This window comes from Haplochromis burtoni, unplaced genomic scaffold (assembly GCF_018398535.1).
Source record: "Haplochromis burtoni strain Fernald_Lab_line unplaced genomic scaffold, NCSU_Asbu1 Contig_16, whole genome shotgun sequence".
In the NCBI taxonomy this organism is placed as follows: Eukaryota; Metazoa; Chordata; class Actinopteri; order Cichliformes; family Cichlidae; genus Haplochromis; species Haplochromis burtoni.
Genome location: NW_024582377.1, coordinates 1,761,021 through 1,786,322, shown reverse-complemented (window position 1 = coordinate 1,786,322; position 25,302 = coordinate 1,761,021). Strand labels below are relative to the sequence as shown.

The 25,302-nt window shown below is 40.5% G+C and overlaps 1 protein-coding gene across 4 annotated transcripts in view; it reads right to left on the bottom strand.

Moving 5' to 3' along the window:
- Positions 1-25,302, bottom strand: part of tmem63c (transmembrane protein 63C) — a 37,660-nt gene that overhangs the window by 5,593 nt on the left and 6,765 nt on the right. For 2 of the 4 annotated variants that reach the window (XM_042218223.1, XM_014331940.2), the window contains exons 2-22: positions 18,943-19,168; positions 13,789-13,868; positions 12,916-13,003; positions 10,034-10,071; positions 9,203-9,345; positions 8,355-8,406; positions 8,143-8,251; positions 7,355-7,428; positions 7,144-7,224; positions 6,945-7,065; positions 6,630-6,763; positions 6,356-6,478; positions 4,077-4,230; positions 3,876-3,982; positions 3,169-3,255; positions 2,993-3,058; positions 2,014-2,176; positions 1,817-1,922; positions 427-594; positions 218-330; positions 47-118 (exon numbers count right to left, since the gene is read on the bottom strand). In XM_042218223.1, the coding sequence (XP_042074157.1) occupies positions 47-118; positions 218-330; positions 427-594; positions 1,817-1,922; positions 2,014-2,176; positions 2,993-3,058; positions 3,169-3,255; positions 3,876-3,982; positions 4,077-4,230; positions 6,356-6,478; positions 6,630-6,763; positions 6,945-7,065; positions 7,144-7,224; positions 7,355-7,428; positions 8,143-8,251; positions 8,355-8,406; positions 9,203-9,345; positions 10,034-10,071; positions 12,916-13,003; positions 13,789-13,868; positions 18,943-19,152 (2,289 nt within the window). In that variant the 5' untranslated portion in view covers positions 19,153-19,168. Of the gene's footprint in view, positions 1-46; positions 119-217; positions 331-426; positions 595-1,816; positions 1,923-2,013; positions 2,177-2,992; positions 3,059-3,168; positions 3,256-3,875; positions 3,983-4,076; positions 4,231-6,355; positions 6,479-6,629; positions 6,764-6,944; positions 7,066-7,143; positions 7,225-7,354; positions 7,429-8,142; positions 8,252-8,354; positions 8,407-9,202; positions 9,346-10,033; positions 10,072-12,915; positions 13,004-13,788; positions 13,869-18,942; positions 19,169-20,008; positions 21,169-21,196; positions 21,888-25,302 lie in introns of those variants that run through there. The other 2 variants (XM_014331941.2, XM_042218222.1) reach the window with 2 other exon arrangements.

Sequence of the window (25,302 nt, the reverse complement as noted above, 5' to 3'; positions counted from 1 at the left end):
TGCTTTGGTTGTGTATTGGCCAACAGAGAAAGAAATGGTACTGTACACTGGAGGCGGTGGTGGATGTTACGGTACTCCTGTCTGCATCAGTGAGCGTCCCGTCTGGCTGATCAGACATCTGAAACAAAAGAGACAATGCATGGGAAAAATATTAGTTCAAATTCAGTATAAGTCATCTTCAGCTGATTTTGTCTCTGTGACACTTGGTGGCGCTGACCTGGTAGCTTGTTGACTTGTCTGGTTGCTTCCTAAGGCACAAGCGGAGGAGGTAACAGACAATGCAGAAGATGTGGGACACTAAAGTGAAGAGGGTGATCGGATGCATTGGACCTGTGACAGTGAAGGGGAAAAACATGAAAAATTACAATATTACAGTATCCTGACAATCCACCGATCTTTATGAATTTTTATGGCAGGGATATTTACCTAATCGGAGCACGGAGAAGAAGAGCAACCAGAACATGCAGAGAATGGGAGCTACAATGACCTGGCTAATGGCTGCTCTGTGGATTCGCTGGTTGAGTTTGGTGGGAACATAAGCATAGTAGATGTTGTATCGATCGACCATGTGCTTCAGGATCGCGTAGAGCAGACCTGGAAGAAAAAAGTTAAACAAAAATGCACTGATGATGATGTCTGCAACGTGAAAGAGAAACAAAGTTATCTGATCGATGTCAACATCACACACAGGGTTTGATCAATCTAATGAGGATTGTGATGTACAAAAAGCAGAGTGTTTGTTTCCTGAGTCCAAAATGGGACTTGATGGGATTAAATAGCTGAAGGCTCGGGCTCCCATTCTACTTTTGGAAACTCTAAGAAAAACAAATAAACCTGCAGTAAGTGATTTGTTGTATTTTATGATACTAAAAGGTCTGACAGATGTAATGGGATGTGAGCACTCAAGACTTTGTATGTCAGGACTAGGATTTTAAATGAAATTATGGATTTAAGAGAGGAAATTAAAAGATACTAATACGGGATAAATATGACCTCAAACTCATTTACATCATAAAACTTTGAACTCAGACCAGAGACAGATATTTAACTAAACATCTAATCCCTGGGATATCCTTTAATAGAAGAAAAGAAATGCAACTTCAACAGTGTGTCTTGTTTTTTTTCTACGTGTTAAATGTACAAATTTACAGGAAAAGAAAATTTTTGTTAATTCACAGAAAATTATTCTTATTTATTTTATAGTTTTAAAGTTAGAAGGTAAAAATTTATGCATTCATTCAAATTTTTCCAAAGCCTTTTGGTGAGTCAGATTTTTGTTTTTGCCAAACAGGTTCTTGCCCCCGGGCCTTATTTTTTACACCCTGTTCTAGTCCCTGTTTTTGATCAATTGGAAGCTAATTTTACATTTTTTGCCTTTAAATTTAAAAAAAAAAAAAAAAAAAATCTGTTGTCTTGGTCTTCTTTATCAAATGAAAACTGAAATCTAGAAGAAAGAAAAAAAGCAGGTGAAATGCAAGCAGACACAGAGTTTGGTGCATTAAAGGCGGCCTGTTTTTGACTGACGATTAGATTGCAGAAGTAAATAGAAGCTCGGTGAGCGCCGGGCAGAGACAGGAGCAGAGTGGGCGTCTGGCTCACAGCTCGCTGTGTCTGAGTGTCTGGGACTACAGCAGCAAATTCACACAGTCTGCATCGGACTGGCAGGCAGCAGAGGAGAGTGAGGTTACAGTACGAGGAGACACAGCCTTACACAAACACGACTGAGACGGGACGTGTTGGGATGCAGATGGCTGAGAAGAGAGGGTGAGAAGAAGAGGTAGATGGCTTTACAAGAGTGTAGTTGTGTGCTGCTCACCAAAGGGTGTAATGATGGGACACGTGATGCTGTAGGTCATACTGACAGCAAAGATACACATGGTCCAGGCGTACTCAAGGCCAAACTGGAACTCATAAGCTTGACTCTGCAGAGACAAAATAAACACAGCTGGCTTCTTAAAGTTTAAACCAAACAGCGTGTTAAGATGCCAAGATAAGCACCAAGGCTCTGCTTACCCGTTTGACATGAATCCGCTCAGCTTGGGATTTTGCAAAGCAGAGGCGCAGTGCGTACACCGTCAGTGCAGGGATACGTAGCAATTCCATAGCCGTGCCAATCAAACTGGATGTAATTACGTAGTTTACAAAAAATGCACCGTTGTCAGGAAGAAACACACACCTGCATTAAGACACAGACAAGAAGTGGGCTGCTGGAGATTCTTTCTGAGACTCAGTTTTAACCAAATAATTTCCAAATAACAAATAAAATAATAATTAAAAAATATACATCAGATTTCACTTTGGCTCAAAGTCATCTTCTTGTGCATCTGTGCGGTGCTTTCCAGTTTTTAGCTCGCTCCCAAGTGAAGGGACTCTGATGAAGCTGAAAGCCCCATTATCAACACTAATGTCCTACAGTTGGACAAAGGACTGCAAACTATTACTGCAGCAAATATCAACTTATCAACTTTTTTACCTGCAACCCCAGTAAAAACCAGAATGCAATGATTTACAAATCTCCTAAAGCCATAATTTATTCACAATATAAAAAAAACATATTGAAATGTTTAAACTGGGAAAACGTCCCAATTTGAAAAAAATATTCGCTCATTTTGAATTTGATGAAAGTAACACATCTCAAAACTACTAAAAAGAAACAGCTAGAAAAATGCTTTGCAACTAATTAAGTCAATGGCAACAAGTCAGTAAAAGAAGAAGGTGTAAGAAGATTTTTTGACATACGTTGCCGCCATCAAATTCCAATGAATTCATATTTTCTGAGGTTAAACATTTTTTTATGTTCTATTGTGAGTAAAATATGAGTTTGTGAAAATTGTAAATCATTTCATTCTGTTATTATTTATTTATTTACTTCCACAGAGTGATCGAAAAAATAGCACCTGAGCAGATAGCAGTGTGTAGCTGCACAAGAAGATAATCGTGGAGTGGAAATAATGTGTTTGATTGCACTTCTCATTACATTTTTTGATCTTACTGAAATTTTAAATCCTTCTCTTCCAGGAAGTTGACATCAAAGAGCCAGGTGAACAAGAGGTCAAGGCTAGAGCAGAAATAAAATAGAAAAAGTGCATAAACATTACAAAAAAGCCACAAAAACCCAGGAATAATTCGAAAGAAGTAGATCAAAAAGGGAAATCACTGTAGATGTACCTGGACAGACCAAGTGAAGGCAGGATGATGACCATGAAGACCAGCAAGAAAAAACACTTGTGCATCGTCACTTGATTCTCACCAGATCTGAGACATGAAATGATCCAATAAGATGAGAACATGCGATACATATTTTGCAACATATATCTAAAAAAACCACACACACACAAAAAAACCACAAAAAGAAAAAAACAACATAATAAATTCATGAATTAAAAGCCCAAAATGGAAAAAACAGTTGACTCTTTGTACCCATTAGCACAAACTACATTTTTCACTACAGTAAACAGTTGATTTGCATTCGGTCCTTCACACATCACGCCTGCACAACACGTTTGTGGGGGTGGTTATGTAAAGAAAGGGTGCTTATAGGTTGTTCTTATGCACACTTGTTCTTCCTCCTGCTAGTCACCGCACATAGAGGAAACGGCGCACGGTGACTACTGTTCATATCATTATCCTCGCACGGAGATCTCTATGACAACCTGCCCAGAATAACAGTGCAGGGAGAGTGGCAGAGAGAAGGAGGGAGAGAGAGGGGAGAGAGTAAAAAGAGCAAGAGGGTGAAAAAGAAATAAATTAGATGGGAAAAAAGAGGAACGCTGATAGTTGAGAGGAAAAAAAACCGCTGCAAGTAAACGAAGCTAAATATCCACATTTCTATTTCAGATGGCTGAGGAGAGCGGTAGTTGATGACTACCCAGTACCTGGTCCAGTGGGACTCAAAGAAGGCGGAGTAGTAGACAACAAAGGGCAGGAGCACTGAAAACGCCCACAGCAGAAGGGTCGGGAAGAACTCTGTAACGACTGGGCTCTGCATTGGACAGCAAAATGGCGATTGATGAAAGTGAGGAGGTTCACAATGGAGCACAGACGTCAGTAAGTTTAAACTGCTCTGAAACTCTAACCCTCAGACTCTCCACGGGCCTTGTGACGTTGAACTTGTCCATGGTGTTGACGATGATGGCAGGAGTGGTGAAGAAGAAGAGCAGCAGGAAGAGGAGGATGTTGAGGAGGACGCAGCGGAGCCACCACCGAGATCCACACACTGACAGGTTTTCCCTATCGATGGGAAAAATGACGAGCCTCAGTTACCAATCATCCAGCAAGATGAACACAGTTAACATATTACCCTTCTCTGATGTACATGTACTTTATGTTTTGACATATGCCTGAAATAGCCGGATGAGTGGTCTCTTCTAAGAGCGGTCCAGCGTACTGGGTAGAAGAGCAAGTTTAAACCAGCTCACTTCAGCTCCCAGTCCCTGCTCGACCTCTCAGCCTGCGACTGCCACAGTTCATGCGTAGACACAAACACACTGCAGTCAGTCAGATGTGAAGCTCAAACTGTGAGCCTCCTTTGGTTAATCCCCATACATATGCAGCACTCACTTGTTACATAATCTCTGCATTTGCTTTCTGAGATAAGAAACATGCACCGCAGCTAATCCAATCGTGGATGCTGATTAAGCTTTAGACGGTGTTTGAGATCTGCTACTTACAGCAAACAACATACCGATAATCTTAAATGTCTTTGAAGTTGAAACTTATGAAAAAGAAGCAGGAATAGCAATGCTAATGCAGGCACCGATCGCTGAAACATCCACATTTTGTGTTATTTACATAGTGCCTTTCAAGAGATGGTGGATAACTAAAAAGCAAACACAACAGGAGCATTTAAACACTGACAGTCAGATAAAACCAGGAGGATTTAAAAATAGAAGAAATAAAACAAATGAACAAAAGCAAATTTAAACTAATGATTCTTTCAGAGTCCAGTCGAGTCCAGTGGGGTCCACAGCCGAAGAAGCATCGAGTCCTTTTGCCTTGAGCCTTGTGTGGAAACAGCTATCAAGGCCTGATCCAAGGCCCTCACATTCCCACTGGTATTATGTGTCTGCAACAGGTCTGCAACAGTGAGTGCCTGTCCATGCAAGGCTCAAAACATCATCACAAGAACCAAATTTTGAGTCTGATCAGAAGCCAGTGTAAAGAAATCAGCATCAGCTGTCCAGTGGCCCACACACATAAGCTCAACATGTAACACACAATGAGAGAGCGAGCGAGAAACCTTATTTACTGGAAGAAAAAAAGGTCTGGTGAGTCTGCTGGAGTACACGTTACGTTGCTGTCTGATTGCAGTTATAACACCAACAAGGAAAATGTTGTACAGACTTAATGTTAGCCATGTTTCATAGCTGGTAGTAAAAGGAGTGACTCAAAGCTTCACTAAATACTACACAGGGTACAGATTCAGAACCAAAGTTTAACATAATACCATAAAGAGCCAAGCCTTTCATCACCTGTGGGATGGATATAACCTCTGTTTGTCACTATTCAGCTGTAGAAAAGTATTCAGCAGAACAGAAACTTTTGGAACATTCAGAAACTTAAACAAACACATCATACATATGACACTGACGGTAGACTTTTAAAGTGACTTTATATTTGGTTGATAGACACAAAGTACAATTAGCATGGGGCCCGCAACAGAAACTTGGGGAACACCACAAGACAGAAATACAGCTATACAGAGTTATTACAACCACTAAGCAACAAAGGTCTGCCTGAGAGTTATGAGAAGAACCACATCAAAGCTGCCCGAGCTTCTAAAACCAAAATTACGGTGATCAAAAGTATCAAAAGCAACACTGGGATCAAATAGTCTCAATAAGCAACATTTGCATGATGCATACCTCAGCTCTAAATTGGACCCTTTAGGTCCAACTTCACAAGCTAAAGCTGCACAAACAAGCATGACTAAAACCCACAGAATGTTGATCTGAAGTCTAGTCTTGATCCACAGGTTACCAGAGATACCAAATATGTCAGGCATAATTACAGGGAAATGTGTCTAAATGATGCACAAGTCATGTAAAATTGGACATTGTGCTCAAAATGTGTTTCTGTGTGATTTCCTTTGGCTGCTCCAGCTTCCTACCACAGTCAGCAGACAAGCAGGTTAGATTAATACATTTCTCGTGGTGTAGATGTGAATGGGTGTCTGCCCAGGGTGTACTCAGCGTGTGTGCTGGGATAGGTCACCATGGCGATATGAAGAGATCAGAATGACTCACACAGCTGTCAATTTGGAAAACTGAGACTTCAGAGACAATCAGGAGAAAATCCAAGAGTAGCTTGAGCTTTCAAAAGACATTAGGGCACAAACAAACGTGACAGTTCTCACCATATAATATCACTTGGAGCAGGTGCGTAGCTGACGTCCCATTTGTGCGACTGCACCACGGTGCTGATGCTGGACTGCTGGGGCCTGCGACGACAGTTCACGCGACCGTAGTCCTTCACAATGCTGGAAACCAAAACAAGATGTTCAAAAGGCATTGCATCACTACTCAGCAACGTTACCATGAATTATGTGGTCACTCTCTGCCGTGACTGCATCTGTATGATGAGAGAACCTATCAAACACAGACCTCGGTGTCACGCTCTTGTTTACTCACACAGCAGTCATCCGCTCATCGCGAAAGGTCACAAAGGCGATGCCCAACCTCTTCATGGTGATGCGGTTCTTCTCAGCATTAAACTCATCTGTCCGCTTCTCTTCTAATTCACTGTAGTATTGCTCTGCATCCACCTGCAGAAAAAAAAAGAGTTAAAGGATATGTTGCTCACTTCATCTTTCACACTTGCAAAAATATCACATTGCTGCTTGTGTTTACCTATTTTTGCATCGCAGTGCCATCCAGTGGTGATTCTCTTCCCATGCAGTGCAATTAAGTTGCAACTGTACACAGAAGGATATGAACAAATCTTACCTTTTCAAAGCCGCAGACGTCACAGCAGAAGATCTGAGCACACGGATGAGTCTTGATCATGATTTTTCCCTCCTTCTGGGCCTTTGTGGCAAAATACAGCCTGCCTTTCATTGCCTTGCGCCTGAAAAACGACAGTGTCCTCAGACAAGAGCCATATGATCAAAAACTGTGATGCTCCAGTCTGTAAAAGCCGCCGTACCTCTCCAAGTCCAGCCTCATTAGCTTGTGGACGTCAAAGCAGAACCGGATGTCGGTGACAGTGCAGCTTGGGTAGGCCTCACTGGTGAAAACAAGAAAAAATGTTCATTATAAGGAATTTTCTAAGCGTGGATGTGCATGAATAAAATGATAGACAGCTCTCCAATCAAACACAGGAAGATTATTTAATCTAATGAAGAAAACATGTGTACTGGAAATGTTTGGTGATGAGTCCTGGGTCAGAGATCTCCTTGGGTACGGAGGTAATCATCAGTGTCCGAGCCACCTGTAATAAATAACACAATATAAATAAATCCGTTATACTTTCTTTTAACGGCTCTAGGGAAGCCAATGCCAGGTTGTTGCCTATGTAGTGGTAAACTTCTCTGATCCACAGAGATCAATCGCAGTTTCATTGTTAAGGTTTACATGTTAAGGAAGGAAAAGTTTCATTAACTTTTAGATGGACTGCCATAGGACTTTGACTTAAAACTTCTCAGGATGATCCATAAATCGATTTCTTTTAATACAAGAGTACTTATTCCTTTTTCCATTTCTTTAGTTTCTGATGAAATGTTAATAGTAATGACAAACCCATCAGTCCTAACTGCACTAATCAGAGAACGCAGGCATGCTAACATGCCAAACTAAGTGGGTGAATAGTTGGCGGTTTGCAGAATCCTTTTATAGATCTTTATAGTCTTATTCTCTGAAGACAAATGAATAATAAAAAACAATGATATCATTATTGATCACCAATGGAACGCCCTATTCTCTGCATTTAACAGAGGAAAGCAGCACCTAGGGAGAAGCCAGAAATCCAGAGCACGTCAGTCTTTACATTTAATTTTGTTTTAAAATATTTTTGCTGTGTTATTTTTTCTTGTATTTGATTTTTGAAACAATAAAAAAGACCTTTTGGTTAGAATCTCAATAATTTGACTTTATCTTTTGCTGGATGGACCTTGATGGTATAAAGTGTGACTGGATGATGACAGACCTTCTCATCTTCTCTGTATTCCAGCTGCAGCGAATGGTGAGCCATACACAGCAACGTGATAATGAAGTAAACCAGAGCCAAGACGCTGTGCAGCCACAGAAAGCTGTCCCTTCAAGGAACATAAACAGAGCAATTACAGATTTGCCCAGGTTTGCTCGCGGCTCTGGGATGCTTCATGAGATCTGATGTCATGCCTGCATTGCTGGACTTACTTTGCACTAACATTCGCCAGGGTTGTTCTTCCAAAGTTTTCGGGACTGTCTCCTGTAGAGATAATAAAACGTGACACAAAGCGAGACGTTTTAATTTCTGTAATGACTTAAAAGGAAGCCCCTCCCCTCTTTTGTCTGGGAGAGGCCAAGAAATGAAGCAATACTAAAATGTTTTCCATCCAGTCAAATGAAATATCAGCCATCTCAATGAAGTTCAAGTTCAAACATGCCTAACTGCGCTGTTTTAACTTGGGAACCCTTTGTTTGCCGTCACCATGGCAGCCTGCCTATGGGTGTTGGCCATTTTATTTAATGATGGTGACAACCACCAGTAATAAAAACATTACTGTGGACAGCCCCACTCCTCATAGACTTCATCCTGTAGTGGAAAGGCTTCCTCAACACTTCCTACAAAATAAGCACACAACTGCCAAAAAGGCATTTCTGTTGCTATTTAGCAGCCTGTTTAGTGTGTCGCCCCACCCCTGGCACCTACATGTGTATGTTAAGAGGAAATTAAGCACTTTCTATTTCTATAATCAGACTTGGGCAAGTGCTTGATGACTTGCCACTGGTGTGCCAGTGACTCCCTTTAGATGAAGTGCAGCCTTTGTGCATGTAATCAGTGTTTATTTTGGTTTCACTGACCTTTTGACTTGTTCCAAGTTTTGAAAGAGATCGGGTTGTTTTAAACTCAGCTGTACCATGAATTGTTAAAAGATAAAGTTTATGTGCATTTAACCGAACTTCTCTTTTTATGAAGAGTCCGGTGTGTTGTTATCGGAGGTTAAGGATATCCCTTGACTTTTCAGTGAGCTAGCTAGACCATCACTTCAAGACCAAAATACCCAGGAGGTTCCCGGAAATGTTGACCGGCAGGATTACAGCCAAGGACAGCAGGGTAACCACTGTCATGAGCAGGATGATGTGGCGCTGGAAGGACAAATATGTCACGGCATCAATGCCACATTTACTTCGGATCTCCTCATCCCTGCAACAGAACAAAGAAGATGCATTCTCAGAATCTCGGACTTTTTCCACGCAGCGTGATAAACATGCGCATTTTTCTTGATGTGGCAGTGGCTCCATACAGGCCGAACCTGGATAAAAATGACCCTCACAGCTTCTACCTCATCCTGAGTAAAAAACTGTGGCACCACTACTTTGGTGTCAGAATCTGTGGTTACCAGATCAGGGAGGTTCAGGAAACCCAGTGTCATAAAATAGAAAAAAAAAGGCATGAAAGAAAAGAAGTGCACGTTGGTCTCATGGTAGCCCACACATCGAGAACTCACAGGGTGGGTTTGCACTTCGCCTGGGATCCCAGGGTGAGCCACTGGCAAAGGAGAGCTAAAAACAGAAGCACCCAAACGCCACCATAATACTATGGAAACCATGGATACCACCGAAATTGCTTTTTTATAGCTCTAAATCTGTTGTGTGGAGTCGAGACCCGAGCAAGTGCAAATATTCAACAGGAAGCCGTGGCACCAGCGGTCGCATGAGCCTAGACTCTTTTGTTTTTTTTAAATATTTTCTTTGCTAAGTGAGATATAAGACCAGACATTCACGTTCAATGGTGACATCAGCTTTGAAGACAACAGGCTGGCGAAGGGTTGGAAGCCAAGATGAGAGGAGGATGAAACAATTATAGGAGCAGCTGCTTTAGGTTTACTTACTTCATATGGTAAAGCGATGACAGCCATGAGCAGAAGCCCTGAAAAAAAGAATCATAAAACAGCCAATGAACTGGTTATTGAAGACATATTACACGTTTCGGCAGTTATATATCTGGTGACTTGTACTCAACCTCCATTTGAATAGTAACACGGTCTACAAAGTGACACAGAGATGGAGATTTAATAGGTCTGGAGCTGTAATCAGTTTACTGCAGTCTCAGCTGTGTGCAGGCACAGCACGATGACTCCAGTCTGACTCTTTGACTTACACTGCTATAAACATGCAGGGAATGACCTCAGTCTATCACTCAGGTGCCATGGAGTCAGAGACAGACCCGCTGAGTAATGATCCAAACTTTCCTCTTACAACTGTTGACTTGGTGCCATCTTGGTGGTGACGACTTGAGGACTTATTATGGAAGCTCAGGATGGAGCTTTTTTAGACATCAGTATATCACTGGGAAATTAACTGTGACACCTTGGTATAATTAGTGTAAATACACAAGAACATAATCAGGAAGACTGGCAGACTGTCTAACATCAATGTTATTGGTAATGATAGTGTTTCTTTAAAATGAGGCCCTCTCCTTCATAATTTGCAGTGTAACGATGACTGGAATCTGCCCTTTTCCTCCTCAAACACGGTGCCTCTTTGCCCTAATTACACTATTATAGTGCATAAAAATATGCTGTGGTATTTTTAACCACTAGTGGCACTGTAGAGCCATTCGGTGAGCAGACTGATGTTTTTGTTTGGATGTGTTTTGCCGCCAAATGCATGAGAATACACATGCACGCCACAAACATAAAGCTGAACATGGGTCACTGATCAAGAGAGAGACACGTGGAAAGGGTCAGCTGCAGCTTTTCAGTGCAGTTGTGAACTGGAACTAAGTGCATTTAGTCAAGCAGCTTTCTGTGCTTAAGTACAAATTTTAGCTTCTTTTGATTCTTCTCCGCTATATGTCACTTCAATGACTTTTTTCCTGCTACACTTATCTGACTCTTTTAGTTACTAGATACTTTTTAAATCATGATTTTTGCACGCAAACACATAAAAAGCTTAAAATGTTAATGTTTTGTTATGAATTCAGCTGCTCAACAATTTATACAAGCACATATGAACTCATTCATCTGTTAGCCAGTAAGTCAAGTGAATCAATTACCAAAACATTTGCAATAATTGTTTAGCGTGCCTAATGACATCTCGCAAAAATAAAATAATTGGCAGATTAATCCACAGTGAAAACATTCATTCGGTGCAGCTGGATACGAAACATTCGAAATGAGCACCAGTTGATTTGCTGCTAATAATAAACGCCTACTTATACATTAATGCATGAGTGACAATATTCAGATGATATAGTATCTAATTCTACGACAGTCACACAACACATTTATTCATGTTAAGCATCCAGATCTTTGTTGATAATACTTAAATGCTTTTTGCATTAGTGGGGTTTCTGATGCAGAGTACTCCGATACTATTGTATTGATTATCCCATTATGATCCCCCTTCCTGGTTTCCAGTGCTTTGCAGAAAAAAAATTCACAGTGAAAAATTAAGTACACCATCTGATTTAGTAGCTTTAGTTCAACAACATGACTTCATCAGTATTTCACATCATCCTGTATGGACTTTTGCCCTCTTTTTTTCTTACAATGTTGCTTCAGTTGATTGAAGTTTGTGGGCATTCTTTTATTTGCAGCTCTCTGAAGATCCCACCACAGGATTTCAGTCGGGTTGAGGTCTCGAGTTCGAGTGGACGACTTTCACTCTTTTCTTTTTCACTCATTCTTTTGCAGATTTGCTGCTGTGCTTGGGATCATTGTCTTGTCACGTGTTTTGTCACAATTTGGGCCAAGCTATAGCTGTCAAACAGACGTCCTGACATTTGACTCTAGTACTCTGGTATACAGAGAAGTTCATGGTTGAGTCAATAACAGCGAGGTGACCAGGTCCTGAGGTTGCAAAACAAACCCAAATCATCACCCCTCCACCACCATGTTTGACAGCTGGTAAGAGGCATTTGTATTTTTCTCTAAATGTGGCACTGTGCATTATTTCCAAACATCTCCATTTTGGCCTCATTTGTTCAAAGGACATTGTTCCAAAAGTCTTGCGGTTTCATCGGATGCAATTTTGCAAACCTAACCCAGGCTGTTTACGTTCTTTTTCCAGAAGAGGGGCTTTCTCCTGGCAAACCGTCCGAACGAGACAGACTTGTTCAGCTTTGTGTCTAATTGTACTGTCATGTACTCTGCTGTACTCTGACCTTGGGGTTAATTTGTTGGGATGTCCACTCCTGAGAAGTTAGCTCACATCTTCCTTTTTCCCCACCACATGATTGCATGATTGCACTGACCTAGATTGTCCAGAGAAAAAATTCCATGGAAAAGCTTCTTCATGGTCAGAACAGAAGATTAAGGGAAGCTTCTTTCAACAAAGATGAGGCACTGCTCTTTTCTAGGCCGGTAATCCAGTTTACTAGCTCAGAGTCAGCAAAAACTGCTTATTTAGAAGCATGAAATAACCAAAGAACTGACCAACATTTGGCTAGTGTGTTTTACACATTCACCAGCTTTAATTTATCACATGTGACTGCTGACTGCTAACTCTCCAAACCCCTAATAAGCACATAAAATATTTTACTGCTAGTTTTTCCACTATGTTCAACAGCTCATCTCTTATTTGGTACATGAGTATGCGGTGTGTTCGTCATAACTTCTGCCAGAAACTGAAAACAACTGTCTGCTAGTCTGATGATGTGAAATAAAAACACACCTGAAATGCAGGAGCAGAAGCACAACAAGAATGTTGCAACATGGGAAATAAATTATGAGGTATCCTTTGAAAAATGTAAGATAAGATTTGAGCATACCATGTCCTTGGTCTCAGAGTCAGAGGGACTGGATTCTGAAGGCGACTTCTCTTTCTCACTTGGTTCTCCATAAAACAGGGATGTGAGACTGCATAAGGAAGAATACACACAAAGAAACAGAATCCTGGTGATCATAGCCGGACATGGCTTTATTAATACACCAAGATGTACCGTAATTGCTGCAGTCCCTGTACCCATCTGGGATCAATCTGTGCATACACAGAAGACATTAAAATAATATAACATGTGGTCCAGTTCACATGGTGAAACAAGTGCAGCAGTTGAATTTGTGGATTGTCTCTGTGGGCTATAACACTGACAGTTCAACAGGATGTCAAATTAAGCAGGGTAATTGAATTACAATGAGAGACGACCGCTTGGCAAAGAGAACAGATGCTGCTTGCCCTCAAGTGCTACGAGGGCATCGTCGGTCAGGCAGGACTAATCGAGCCCACATTCCCCTGAAGAGGAGATTCGGAGCGAGCACAAAGAAAACTGCTGCAGAGTGTTGCATGAACCTGGATGGAAAACATTAACAGTGTTAAGTGAGCTGGTTATTCTAAATTGACCATAGGTGTGGATATAAGATAGATAACATGCTTAAATGTCCAAATCAGTGTTTCCATTCAATAGAGAATTAAGCGAAGAATAAATTCTGACCATCCCATGAAATTTTACTTTCACTGTTAATATAAAACAAATACAGTAAAGTATTATCAGTGTTTCAAGTATAGCAAGGCAGTTTGCCACCACTTACATGCAGCAGAGGGAGCTAGAGCATCAATTCTCTCTCTCCACTGAGGCTTCTTACTACATGTTAAAAGTTGCCATAGCTGTCAGAGTTTAACTGATATTGTTGAGTGAGAGATTTACCTGTCATTCTCCATCAGCAGAGCCAGGCGGCCGTAGTCCCAAGCAGCTTTCCTCAGACATGAGAAGATCAGCAGTAAAAACTACAAACACAGAAGAACAATTTTACACAGTCTCTGTCCTCATTATACTCTAGATAAAATATCTCCTTGATTCTGTCTAAAATCACTCGAAAAAGCAGTCTACAACAACAGATTCAAAATGCCACAGCATTAATGAAGCATTTTTTGTCTGTATGCTATGTGGTCCAGAAATAGATTAGCGAGCACACGCGGACATATGCTGTTCAGTGAGGAAAAAAATGAGCGCGGTCAAGCTGAATACCTCCCATTTTCCACAAATGGAGAGCAAACTGAGCACAACAATGAGGTCCAAAATAAAACCCTATTCAATCCTGTACAATAGTGGATTTGTGCTGAGCTTCCCTGATGAAATATCATTGAGCATAACTGGACCGTGATGGATGAAGGTTGACAAACGCAGTAAAAGTGGTGATGACTGTTTGATTTTAATTGCAGCAATTAAATTATTACCTCATTTGAACTGAAAAGACATTAGGTTTAGTGGATAAGGGGTGACAGCTGTGCTAATAGGAAGAAAGCGCCCATGAATGTCGAATGATTCACTCTAAAGCCATGCAATGACAATCAAGAGGACTTGACTGGGGCTTGTAGATGAATAAACAGCCTGTGTTTACATTAGCAGTCAGGGCACAATAAGAATCTCTCCATTATCTCGTTTTGGTCCAGCTCTTCCCAGTTGTTTCGGTTTATTCTGCCTTTATGCGTGGGCACGCTCTCCTCAAGTCCCACTGATGATTTATTCTGTATGATGATGGAATTGATGCAGAGGCGTGCTCCCGTCACCTGGGGGGAAGCACGCTTTGACTCATGCTCGTCATTAAGAGACAGCGCTCAACCTTCGCTGTTGGCTTGACAACCAGGCATTGATAAAAATGAGCCAATTAAAACATGGAGGTGGCAGATGGAGAAGTCCTATCAGCGCAGAGATCAAGCCTGACAAGGCCTGACAGTGGAACTGAGTTAGCTGACAGCTGAAAATGGAAGCCTATTATTATCTGGAACACGGGAGGAAAAGAAATGCATCTGTGTTTGTAAACAGTGCGCACGCTGTATTATTCTTTGCAAAAAAGGACGTTAAAATGTGCAGATTTAACTTGACGTCTATGACATGTACATAATGTGTTTGTATTTCTCTCTGTTCTTGTACATAATTATGCAAAACCCAGACAATGAGGAGACAAACAGAAAGCATTGAGCTTTTGTTTTGTTCTTTGCAAGGCGCTGGTTTAGTTTAAAGTTTGGGTTTATTTTTCCAGCCTTTTCCTGAAGAGAACTACAAATTAAAAATGCTTTAAGCCATTATCACTGACATTCACGCCTACACCACATTTTGACTGTCCTAATAAATAACTTGAATGGTGATTCTGCATGCATGCATGCATGCATATATATATATATATATACATATATCGGAGATCTCTGTTCAAAAGTCTCTGTCCTTGGGCGTCAATTACTGCTGTTCTGTAAGATGCTGCTGGTGCCACAGATACGCGCACAGGATGACCTTTTGGTTCAGGCCCCTCACGCACACACTGTGGCAATATTAGACACACAGAAAAGGTTTTCCTTTGTTGTTTTTTTTAAAGTTCTATTTTTGGCATTTAGCCTTTAGTTGATAGGACAGCGCAGTTTGCCCCAGCCTTTGGTATATTTCAGACAAGTGGGCTGTAGTGCAAATTCAATTTTTAAAGAGTAACAAAGTCTACAGAAGGAGGTTGGAGTGGTGGTAACAAAACAAGTCACGACTCTTTGACGTTACATGCAATTGTAAGAGTTTTGGTTCGAAATTTGCATAATCAATGGGATGTCATGCAATTAGTAAAAAACATGAAGCTTTCTGTGTGTTTCTAGCTTTTCCAGGACACATGAATCAGTGTTTGATATCCTCCTGATGCTCCTTGTTTGTTGAATGATCATGCGGAACAAGTGGGAGTCAAGCTTTGGATCACAAGTTTGTCACCAGGGAAACTGTGGTTTATATCCTGTTTAAGAGCTTTTTAAAAAGAAAAAACAAAACTAATGGAGTTGGGTCCCTGATGTGTGACCCAGGATTTTGAGTTTTGGTAGTTTCCTTGTGATTTTTATTATTTGTATTCTGTTATTTTCTTATTGTTAATGGTTCCCTATTTGTGTCTCTAGGCTAGTTATAGATGACTTTTGGTTCACTGGTTCCCTTTCTGTTCCCTTAGTTTCTTCTCTGGGTTTTGTCCTGTTGTGTCTCCTTTGTGAAGTCAGTCGTGTCTCTGTGTTTGTTTACCTTTTTGTCTGTGTCAATTTTGTGTTGAGAGACTGTCTCGGTGTTAGTTAGATTTCCTGTTTTATTGTGAAAGTTTCTCCTCTCATGCGTGTTATATGTTGAGTGTTACTTCCCTTGTTTTGTTATTACTTATTTGCTTTTGAAATTCCCACCTGTTTTTTCTGCCCTCATTAGTTATTGTCTCCCTTTGTCCTTTGTCAAGTTTTCCTCGTGGCCGTGTCTTTCCTAGTATCATGTTCTCCTTGAAGATGATCTGTTTTTGGATTTTTTACTCCTGTCCTGCATTTCTTTTGTATCTTTGTAGAAGTTCAACATTGAAGCTGCCTTTTGAGTTAACCTTTTATCTTTGGAGTCCTGCGTTTGGGTCAACCTCCGTACACGGTGGATAGGTTTGAAAAACTATGGTAGGTTGAGTAAAGGTAGTGGTGTTATCCTGGTCCTGCAGCAATTGAAGGTTTTTATTTTTTCAGTGCTTTTACTTCCATTTGGATTATAGATTGTGCATGCACAGATCCATATGCAAAGTGTTATACAGGATATAGTAAGTCCCACAACTTGCTACTGACCTTGTCAGAGTTGTAAGATTAGGTAGTTTAGTGCAGATGTTATGGATTTTGGCTCTAAATATACAAAAGGGGAAGGTGACACAAATATTATAAACTGGAAGATGTTTATGTGCTTTTACCAAAGCTGAAGGATTTATAATTTGGGAAAGAATAACTTTCAAGAATCTCATTTTTATTTTCATACAAAACTCCACTGTTTCAGTTTCTCGAATATAAAGATATTCTGTTTTTTTCACGCTCAGAGAAAAAGTCTCTGAACAATATTAGCTGTGAGACAAATCACTGTTTACTTTCTGCTGGACAAAAAGGGAATAGTGAGTAGATTAATCAATATAGGAGAAAATGGAACCGTTAGATAATATCAACATAGGACTTGAAATAAGTTTATCTCTCAATTTGCCATGACGCTACAGAGTTACAGTATTGTGCAAAAACCTTGGGATTTCCTAATGTCTTTATACTTTGCATGAAAATTGGAAATAGGTGTATTTACAGAAACTTGCGCAAACATATGTGGAAATAAAGTATATTTTTGTTTCATTCTCTGTCAAAATGATCTCACACTGTTCAGTAATGTTGATGCCCAAGCTGTGGGGAGGCTAATCCATGACTGACAGTTTGTTTTACAAGAAAAATGTTCGCGGTCCCCCGGGTGCGCACGCACAAATAATAATGGATTGGATTTATATAGCGCTTTTCTAGGCACCCAAAGCGCTTTACAATACCACTATTCATTCACTCTCACACACTGGTGGAGGCAGCTACAGTTGTAGCCACAGCTGCCCTGGGGCAGACTGACAGAAGCGAGGCTGCCATATCGCGCCATCGGCCCCTCTGGCCAACACCAGTAGGCGGTAGGGTAAAGTGTCTTGCCCAAGGACACAACGACCAGGACAGAGAGCCCGGGATCGAACCGGCGACCTTCCGTATACAGAAATACGATTCCCACCCCCTGACCACTCCGCCACCACTAATATCCTCGCAACCACACACACCCAATATTTTGCTCCATTGCGGTTTATTTCACACCTCAAACATTTAGTAAATAATTAAGCAAATACAAGTAATCTGCAGGTAGTAAGAAATAAACTACTAACTCTTTTACGCAGCTGTTTCGTCCACACATAAACGGCGTTTCAAATCACCGAAAACTGAGATTTTTTAAAACTCCTTTTTTGCGTTTACGTGTGGACGAGGAATACAGAGTTCGTCACGCAACGTCAAAGGTATGTGCCTTTTTCACGTCAGCTGTGCGCCACATTATAAAATTTTATTTGTCACGTACACAGTCATACACAGTACGATATGCAGTGAAATGCTTGGACAACTGCTCGTGACCTAAAGAAAACAAAAAGGAAAAGGCTATGAATAAGATAGGAAATAAATATGAAAAATTAAAAAGGGTAAATTTAACTAGGAAGGAATAAAATATAAATTAAGGTTAAAAATGAAATAACTGTACAACACAAATTAGAATGAAGGGTAACTGGGAAAGAATAAGATAAAATATATAAATTAAAGTTGAAAATAAAATAACTGTACAACAAAATACACAATATAGAACTATATAAGAAGTATGAAGAAATATAAATAAATAAATAAATATATACACAATAACAGCAGCTGTACAAGTATTAACTGGAAATGAAGAATATAGTGACCAGTGTTGTGCAATCCACATTATGTCTTGTTATTGTTTACATGAGAGGAATTGCAGAATGGCAGATAGTCAGATTAACAGTATTTTGTCTCTATCTTCAGGTTTTACACGCTTACATACACATGCAGTTACTGTCCCTCCATCTACAAAGGCAGAGGCGTCACGGTGTCATTATTTTACATGTAGTTGTTTTTTCCTGTGTAATAATATTCAACATTGCTATCAATACATTTTTCAAAAAATGCCTCTGTGCAAAATGGGTTCAAATACATAAACAGCTGTGGGAGACTGTTTGTCCGTGATTTGAACCGGGGGGACAAATCGTGGCAGGATCAGCCTGATATTATTTGTATCCCGCTGTAACTTTACTGTATAAAGGGCAAACATCTCCAACATGTCAGGAGTAGTTAGTAGTTGGTTTGGAAACACATTCAGCATATTCGGGCGCCCTGTGCTAGCAGTGTCCAAGCGTTTTTGTTTTTTTTTCCCCTTTTCATACCGCGCCCCCGATGCAATGGGCCCCACACTTTGGGAAGCTCTGTATTATTGTGTAGTAATATTGAGTGTTAGTTAGTTTGGTTGATTCTTTACCATCCAGATTACGACATTGATGACGAGGACCGTGGGAACCCCACCAAATGGCAGACCCTGGAGGACGCTGCTGTGGGAGTGCGAGCGGTAGCATCTCTCAGCTGTGCTGTTTTCATCCCCAAAACGTTGCAGGAACCCCAGAACATCTAGCTCCACGGGCCTCGCCTCCACAGGGGAAGCTCTCGTCACGAACAGCTCAGACTGAGCCATCAGCACTGGACCATATCTAATGGGAAATACAGATGAGCATCACTTACAATGTGTCAGCCATAGTATTTAAACTAATGCTAATTTAGCATTATCTTAACATGTTAATATTTAGCATTTAGCTAAAAACTCCATTGTAAAAGCACATTTTATTACATGTAAACTTCATCTGCTTAACAAATAAGTTTCCTCATGTTTTGAAGATGAAAGGCTTTAAAAGAGTCACAGGTGGTATATAAACTACACTTACACAGCAGTGTTATATACCTAAAGTGTGCTAATATTAGCTAACAAGAACCACCTTCATACTTCAAGTTAGGCGGTAGCACCCAATCCAGCTAAATGAGGAGTTTTACTTCACAGTTTATGAGCCAACCTTTTCATTTTGTGTGATAAATAATGTGGCAATTCATCTCTCAAAGAATACACGGGTCACTCTAAACAGCTTTAGTCTTTGTTGTTATTGCACCCATCTTTTGAATACCCAGCCTCTGCCTGTAAAGAATCAGAATGACACTGTTAGTTAGCAATAATCTGTGAAACTGGAAGTTCATTCACTGCTGTGACTCACTTTCATCAGACAACTGCCACACACACTCTAAGTGCAGTTATGATTGCATTTGCAAGGATCAGTTTAATGAGCATCACGGTCCATTAGCTACAATTGATCCGTTTGCTCCTTTTCTTTATCAGACAAATGGAAGTAGAGATGCTACATGAAAGTGACAAACTGGATAACAGATTTACCGGATGCTCTTTAGAAAAAATACAAACAAGCCCAAGCCCAACAAGAGTTAACAACAAACCCAACTGCAAGCTCGAACAGATTGTGAAGCGTGCACAGGATATGATCACTCACACTGCCATGACCACAGAATGAAGGCCTGAACCATCTGTCCTCCAGCACACACCATCCTCATTTTCAATCAATACAGTCCCCACTCCCAGCTGCTCGACTTGTGTACACTCCTTACTAAATAAACATTCGGAGGAAATGGAGCCGAAACGCAGTGCTGACAAAGTTCCGCGTCAGTGCTGCAGATTCACATAAACGACCAGATTTCATGGTGAAAATAATATTCCACGAGATGTTGTTGCTGTCACAGAACGGCATGCTCTGTAGTAAATACGCTGCGTGAGTCGCAGTTGGAAACGGCAGCCAAGAAATGAAAAGGTACCAGAGTGAGAAAAAAGGAAAGGAGGCTAAAAGCCATCAAATTGGCAACGATTACTGAACCTAATCTAGGGATGATTTATCGCTGCACCAATGATGTCACTTCTTGAGAAGCTCCATCACAGCTTTCTGAAGCATTTACCAAACACCTCATGTTGTGCACAGCAAGATTTCTCGTGTAGGAGGCGAGCAGATCAATGGTAGTGCTGCCCGAGTGTTGTACGTCACACTCGGAAAAGGTCTGAGGAGCAGAAAGTTAAAAATATAACCCAGGAAGGGCTTGTGAAACTGTATAGCTTACAGTCAATATTCAGATGCTGTCAGATACAGCAGCATCCTCCCTGTGGAGATGACTTGGAAGGAGATTCCCTGAGGACTGGTCACAAATTGAATCCATAACATACACACTCTGTTTCATAGATCACCTTTTCTCCCTTTGCCAGTGATGAATTTGAGCCATTAGTATAAACAAAGGGATTGTTTCAGCGCTAAAAATGGACGAGTAAACAAATACATTTATGGCACAAAGAGCGAACGCTGTGCTCTGACTAAACAAACACAGAAACTCCTACTGCCATTAAGTAGTTTGTCACATAAATTATAAGAAATGAGTGTAGTTTATACCTGCAGCTACTGGATGATGAATTTTTGGAGATTATTTTTGTCCAAGTTGTCTGACTAACAGACTAAATCTAAGTGGTTTATTTCTACAACAGCTCTATCCCTTTTGCAATCTTCCTAACAGAAATGATGACCGCAAGGTAAGTATAAACTGAAAACATGCTACGTTTTACTTTGACTTGCAGAAGCTTATACACACCTTTACTGACCCACTGAGCTCTCCCCCCTTCCTTTACCAGACAAGTCACTTACTTCTGTTGCTGCCGGCTGCTGATGCAAACAGTGAAACTCTTCTTCTGCACCTCAAGGACCGGGCAGGATGCTGAAGGATACAGGCTGACTGTGGAGTGGTTTTGCACAACATTTGGACAAACGTCACAGCATGACTCAGCAGTTTAATGCTGCGACTCCATGGTTATTCTCTTCTGTCCTAACCCTCGTGCTTAAACGCTCAGACATGCTAATGCTGATCCCAAGGTATCCATTTCTCCTCCAGCTTATTTGACTCTGCAAATCCGGAGTCTTTTTAAGCCTCTCCCTCTGCTCCCACATCTCTCCTCCTCCGAATCAAGCTTCCAAGCCAACGCAGCAGATTACAAACTGATGTTTGGCTTGTGAAGCAGTGTTGTGCTTCCCGCTGGCAGAATGAGTGGTATCTTTCCTCTGTGCTCAGTGAGACTATTATCATCACAGATGCTGAAGTCAATACAGGAGCCGTGAGCTTCTGATGAGCTACACCTAAGTTTGAGTCGGGCAAGCAGAAAAAATGGCAAGCTGTAAAGAAGAAAAACCTAGCTCAAGTCATCTAATCTGCTCAGTGCACCAGAAAAACAGCTGATGGATGTTTGTGTTTGTCTGTGCCAACCCTAACCACACTTTGGGAGAGCAGCAATATCAAACTAAGGCAAACACCTGAACCCAAATATCTACTGAGATGATCTAAAACATAACACTAAATGTGATTCGGTACATTTTTGCTTTTGTAACTGTTATTTTTTACATAGTTTAAGAGCAACACTGTCACATTATTAAATATCTGAAATGCTTCTGTAGTGTTGTTTACAGTAAGATGTGTCCACAACATGGGAAACACAGGCATGGTTATTTTGCTGGCTTCAGTCTGTTTTTGTGAGGTAGGACTGCATTAAACCGTCAATAAAATTCACATAACTGCACTGTTAAGTTTAAAAAGTCTGCACTTTCCACACAAGTTGAGACAGAGACTCAGCGAGGCTGCGTCTTATTGCTACGCCATCTTAAACTGCTCATGTGATTTGGACACACCAGCGGGTTCGTTGACTCCAGAGGATTAGAGAGGAAAGAAAAAAAGACTGACCAGTTCAGCAACACCAAAAGGCCTGAAATTCACAGAAGACAACTAAAGTGGATGATGGTAGAATTGTTTCCATAGTTAAGAAAAACAACTTCTCAACATCAACCCAAGTCATTAACACTTGAGAGACAAAGTGTGTCAGTCTACAATCAATTAATGCCTTCATAAATATAAATATAGAGGTGCAAACCACCGGTTACACTCAAGAACGCTGGATTAGACTTCGCCAAAAAAAACCTTCGAAAAAAGTCTGAAAATTCATCTCAGAATTCAGAAGTATAGAGAAGGAGAGAAACAGCTAATGATCTGAAGATTATCACATCATCTGTCAAACATGGTAGAGATAATGTTATGGCATGAGCATGCATGGTGGAACTGTGTCACTGGTGTTTATTGTGGATGTGACTGCTGTTAGAAGCAGTCGGATGAATTGTAAAGTGTCCGTGGCTGTATTCTCTGATCAAATAGGGCTTCACAGTACAAATGGACAATGACCCAAAGCATCGTGCAAAAGCAACCCAAGACAAGGAAGCAAAGAAATTGGATATTCTTCTGATCTCAGCCCAACAGAGCATGCTGTTCAGTTACTAAGTACAAAACTGAAGGCAGAAATATAAAAAAAACAAGCACCAACTGAAGGTCTGGTAGAGCATCTCGAGGGCGAAAACACTGCATTTAGTTTTGTCTGTTGATTCTACACTTGATGTACTCGAAGTACTTGATTGCAAAGGATTTTAATCCAAGTATCTTTAAAAAATCCTTATATCTAAAATTATGCTAGTTTGTCCAATTGCTTTTGAACATTGAAAAATGAGGCACTGTCTGTAAAATGTGATTCATAAACAGTGCAATTTATTTTTTTAAATCTCCTTGAAGGTAAAAACTCTGCATTTCAAACACACGTTGGCGGTCTGATTTAACATCTGCTGTGGTGACGTTCGTGATAAAAACTACATAATCTCAGTCCAACACATTATGGACCTAACAGTATTTTTCACTGTGATATTTTTTGTGTTTTAGAAGTAGTGAAGGTTAAAGGAGGCTCCTAAGAATGAATATAACTCAGTGTGATGTTTTCTCAAGTCATGAATGTACAAGTGTGTGTGTGTGTGTGTGTGTGTGTGTGTGTGTGTGTGTGTGTGTGTGTGTGTGTGTGTGTGTGTGTCAGACAAAACAATTTCACTGTTCATCAACAAATCAATCACTTGCGGTAGACTGCGATTCAATCCAGACATATTTCATGCCCTTACTAATATTATTTTGATGAAACCAGCTTCTTGTTTTTTTCAAAAGACTATTTTTGTTGTGTCATTACCTACAAATTATTTGTTAAAACACAAAGAAAAAGAACCTCATATTGAAACTCTAGAAACACTGATGGTAGTATTTTAAGCAAAAAGCTAATATTTACATGTCAACAAGCTCAATGATGGTGACAATGCAAAAATGTGCTAATTAGCACAAACCCTTTCACTGGCACTTTATTAGGTACACCTGTTCGACTGCTTGCTAATGCAAATATCTAATCAGCCCAACAATACGACCTCTTGAAGTTCACACCGAGTATCAGAATATTGAAGAATAATGATTTGAATAACCTTGAATGCAACGTGTTTTGTGCACCAGGCATGCACCAATAACAATGAGTATGTCAGACTGCTGATCTTCTCAGGATTTTCACACACAACCATTTCTAGGGTTTACAGATCACGGTCAGAAAAAGAAAAAGCCAGTGAGCTGCAGTTTTCTGGTTGAAAATACCTTGTTAAAGTGAGTGATCAGAGGATAATAGCCACTTTGAGCTACTAGGAAGCAGTGTTGGGCAAGTTACTTTGAAAAAGTAATTAATTATAGTTACGAGCGCGCGCAGCTGCTTAAAGCTGTAGCGTCCAGATTACTTACAGCTACTTCTGTGCAACTGATATAAGATGCGGTAAGCTGAACACAGCTTCAACCGTCTGTTTGTTGAAAAATAGTAACGGACCGCATTTTCTTGTTAGTAACTGTAACGGCGTTGTAACGATAGGAATAGTAATTAGTTAGATTACTCGTTACTGAAAAAAGTAACGCCGTTATTCCCATCACTGCTAGGAAGGTAACAGTAACTCAAACATCCACAACAAATGTACGCAGAAGAGCATCTCTGAACGCACAACACAAACCTTAAAGGACTTGGGCTACAGGAACAGAAGAGCACACTGTAGTCCACTCCTGTCAGATAATAACAGGAAACTGAGGCTACAATTCGCACAACATCAGAAAAATAGGCCAACAGAAGACTTAGCCTACCTGAGTATTGCTGCTGACCCTGTCCATCCCTTATGACCACAGTGTACCATCTTCTGATGACTGTTTCCTGCACTATAACACACTATGTTGCAAAACTCAAATCATCACCTGAAGATATGTCAACGAGTTCACTGTACTCAAAAGGCCTCCCCAGTCACCAGATCTCAATTCAGTTTGGCACCTTTCTGATGTGGTGCAACGGCAGATCTGCATCTGACAAATCTGCAGCAATTGTGTGATGCTATCAAATCAATATGGACCAAAATCCAGCACCTTGTTGAATCTTTGCTATTAAGAATTAGTCCTGAAGGCAAAACCTGTCCAACCAATTGAGGGTTGATGGGAATCCTACTAGCTCGAAGACACCTGATTATACTCTTGTTGATCTCTCGATGGCACTAGAGGAGAAGTCAGTGGGTTCACCTAAGTGAGTGGAATCCATGTTGACAGGGACATGAATGTGTGAAGCAAATTTGGCATCAATAACTATTAAACAATCACACCAAAAACAAAAATAACAGGTGGTGCTAAGAAAAACAACAGGGAGGCTTCCAAAGTCATTAGGATCCATTTTCTGTGCCATGAATCTGGGCCAAACAAACTTGCATTGTCTTCCACCATATAGCGCCATATCAAAGACACTGGATATGCTGGGCTGTGAAAGCAAGATAAAGAAATAAATATTCAAACCAAGTGTTGGCATCCACTATTAGCTTTTACTATCCTTTAAATAACT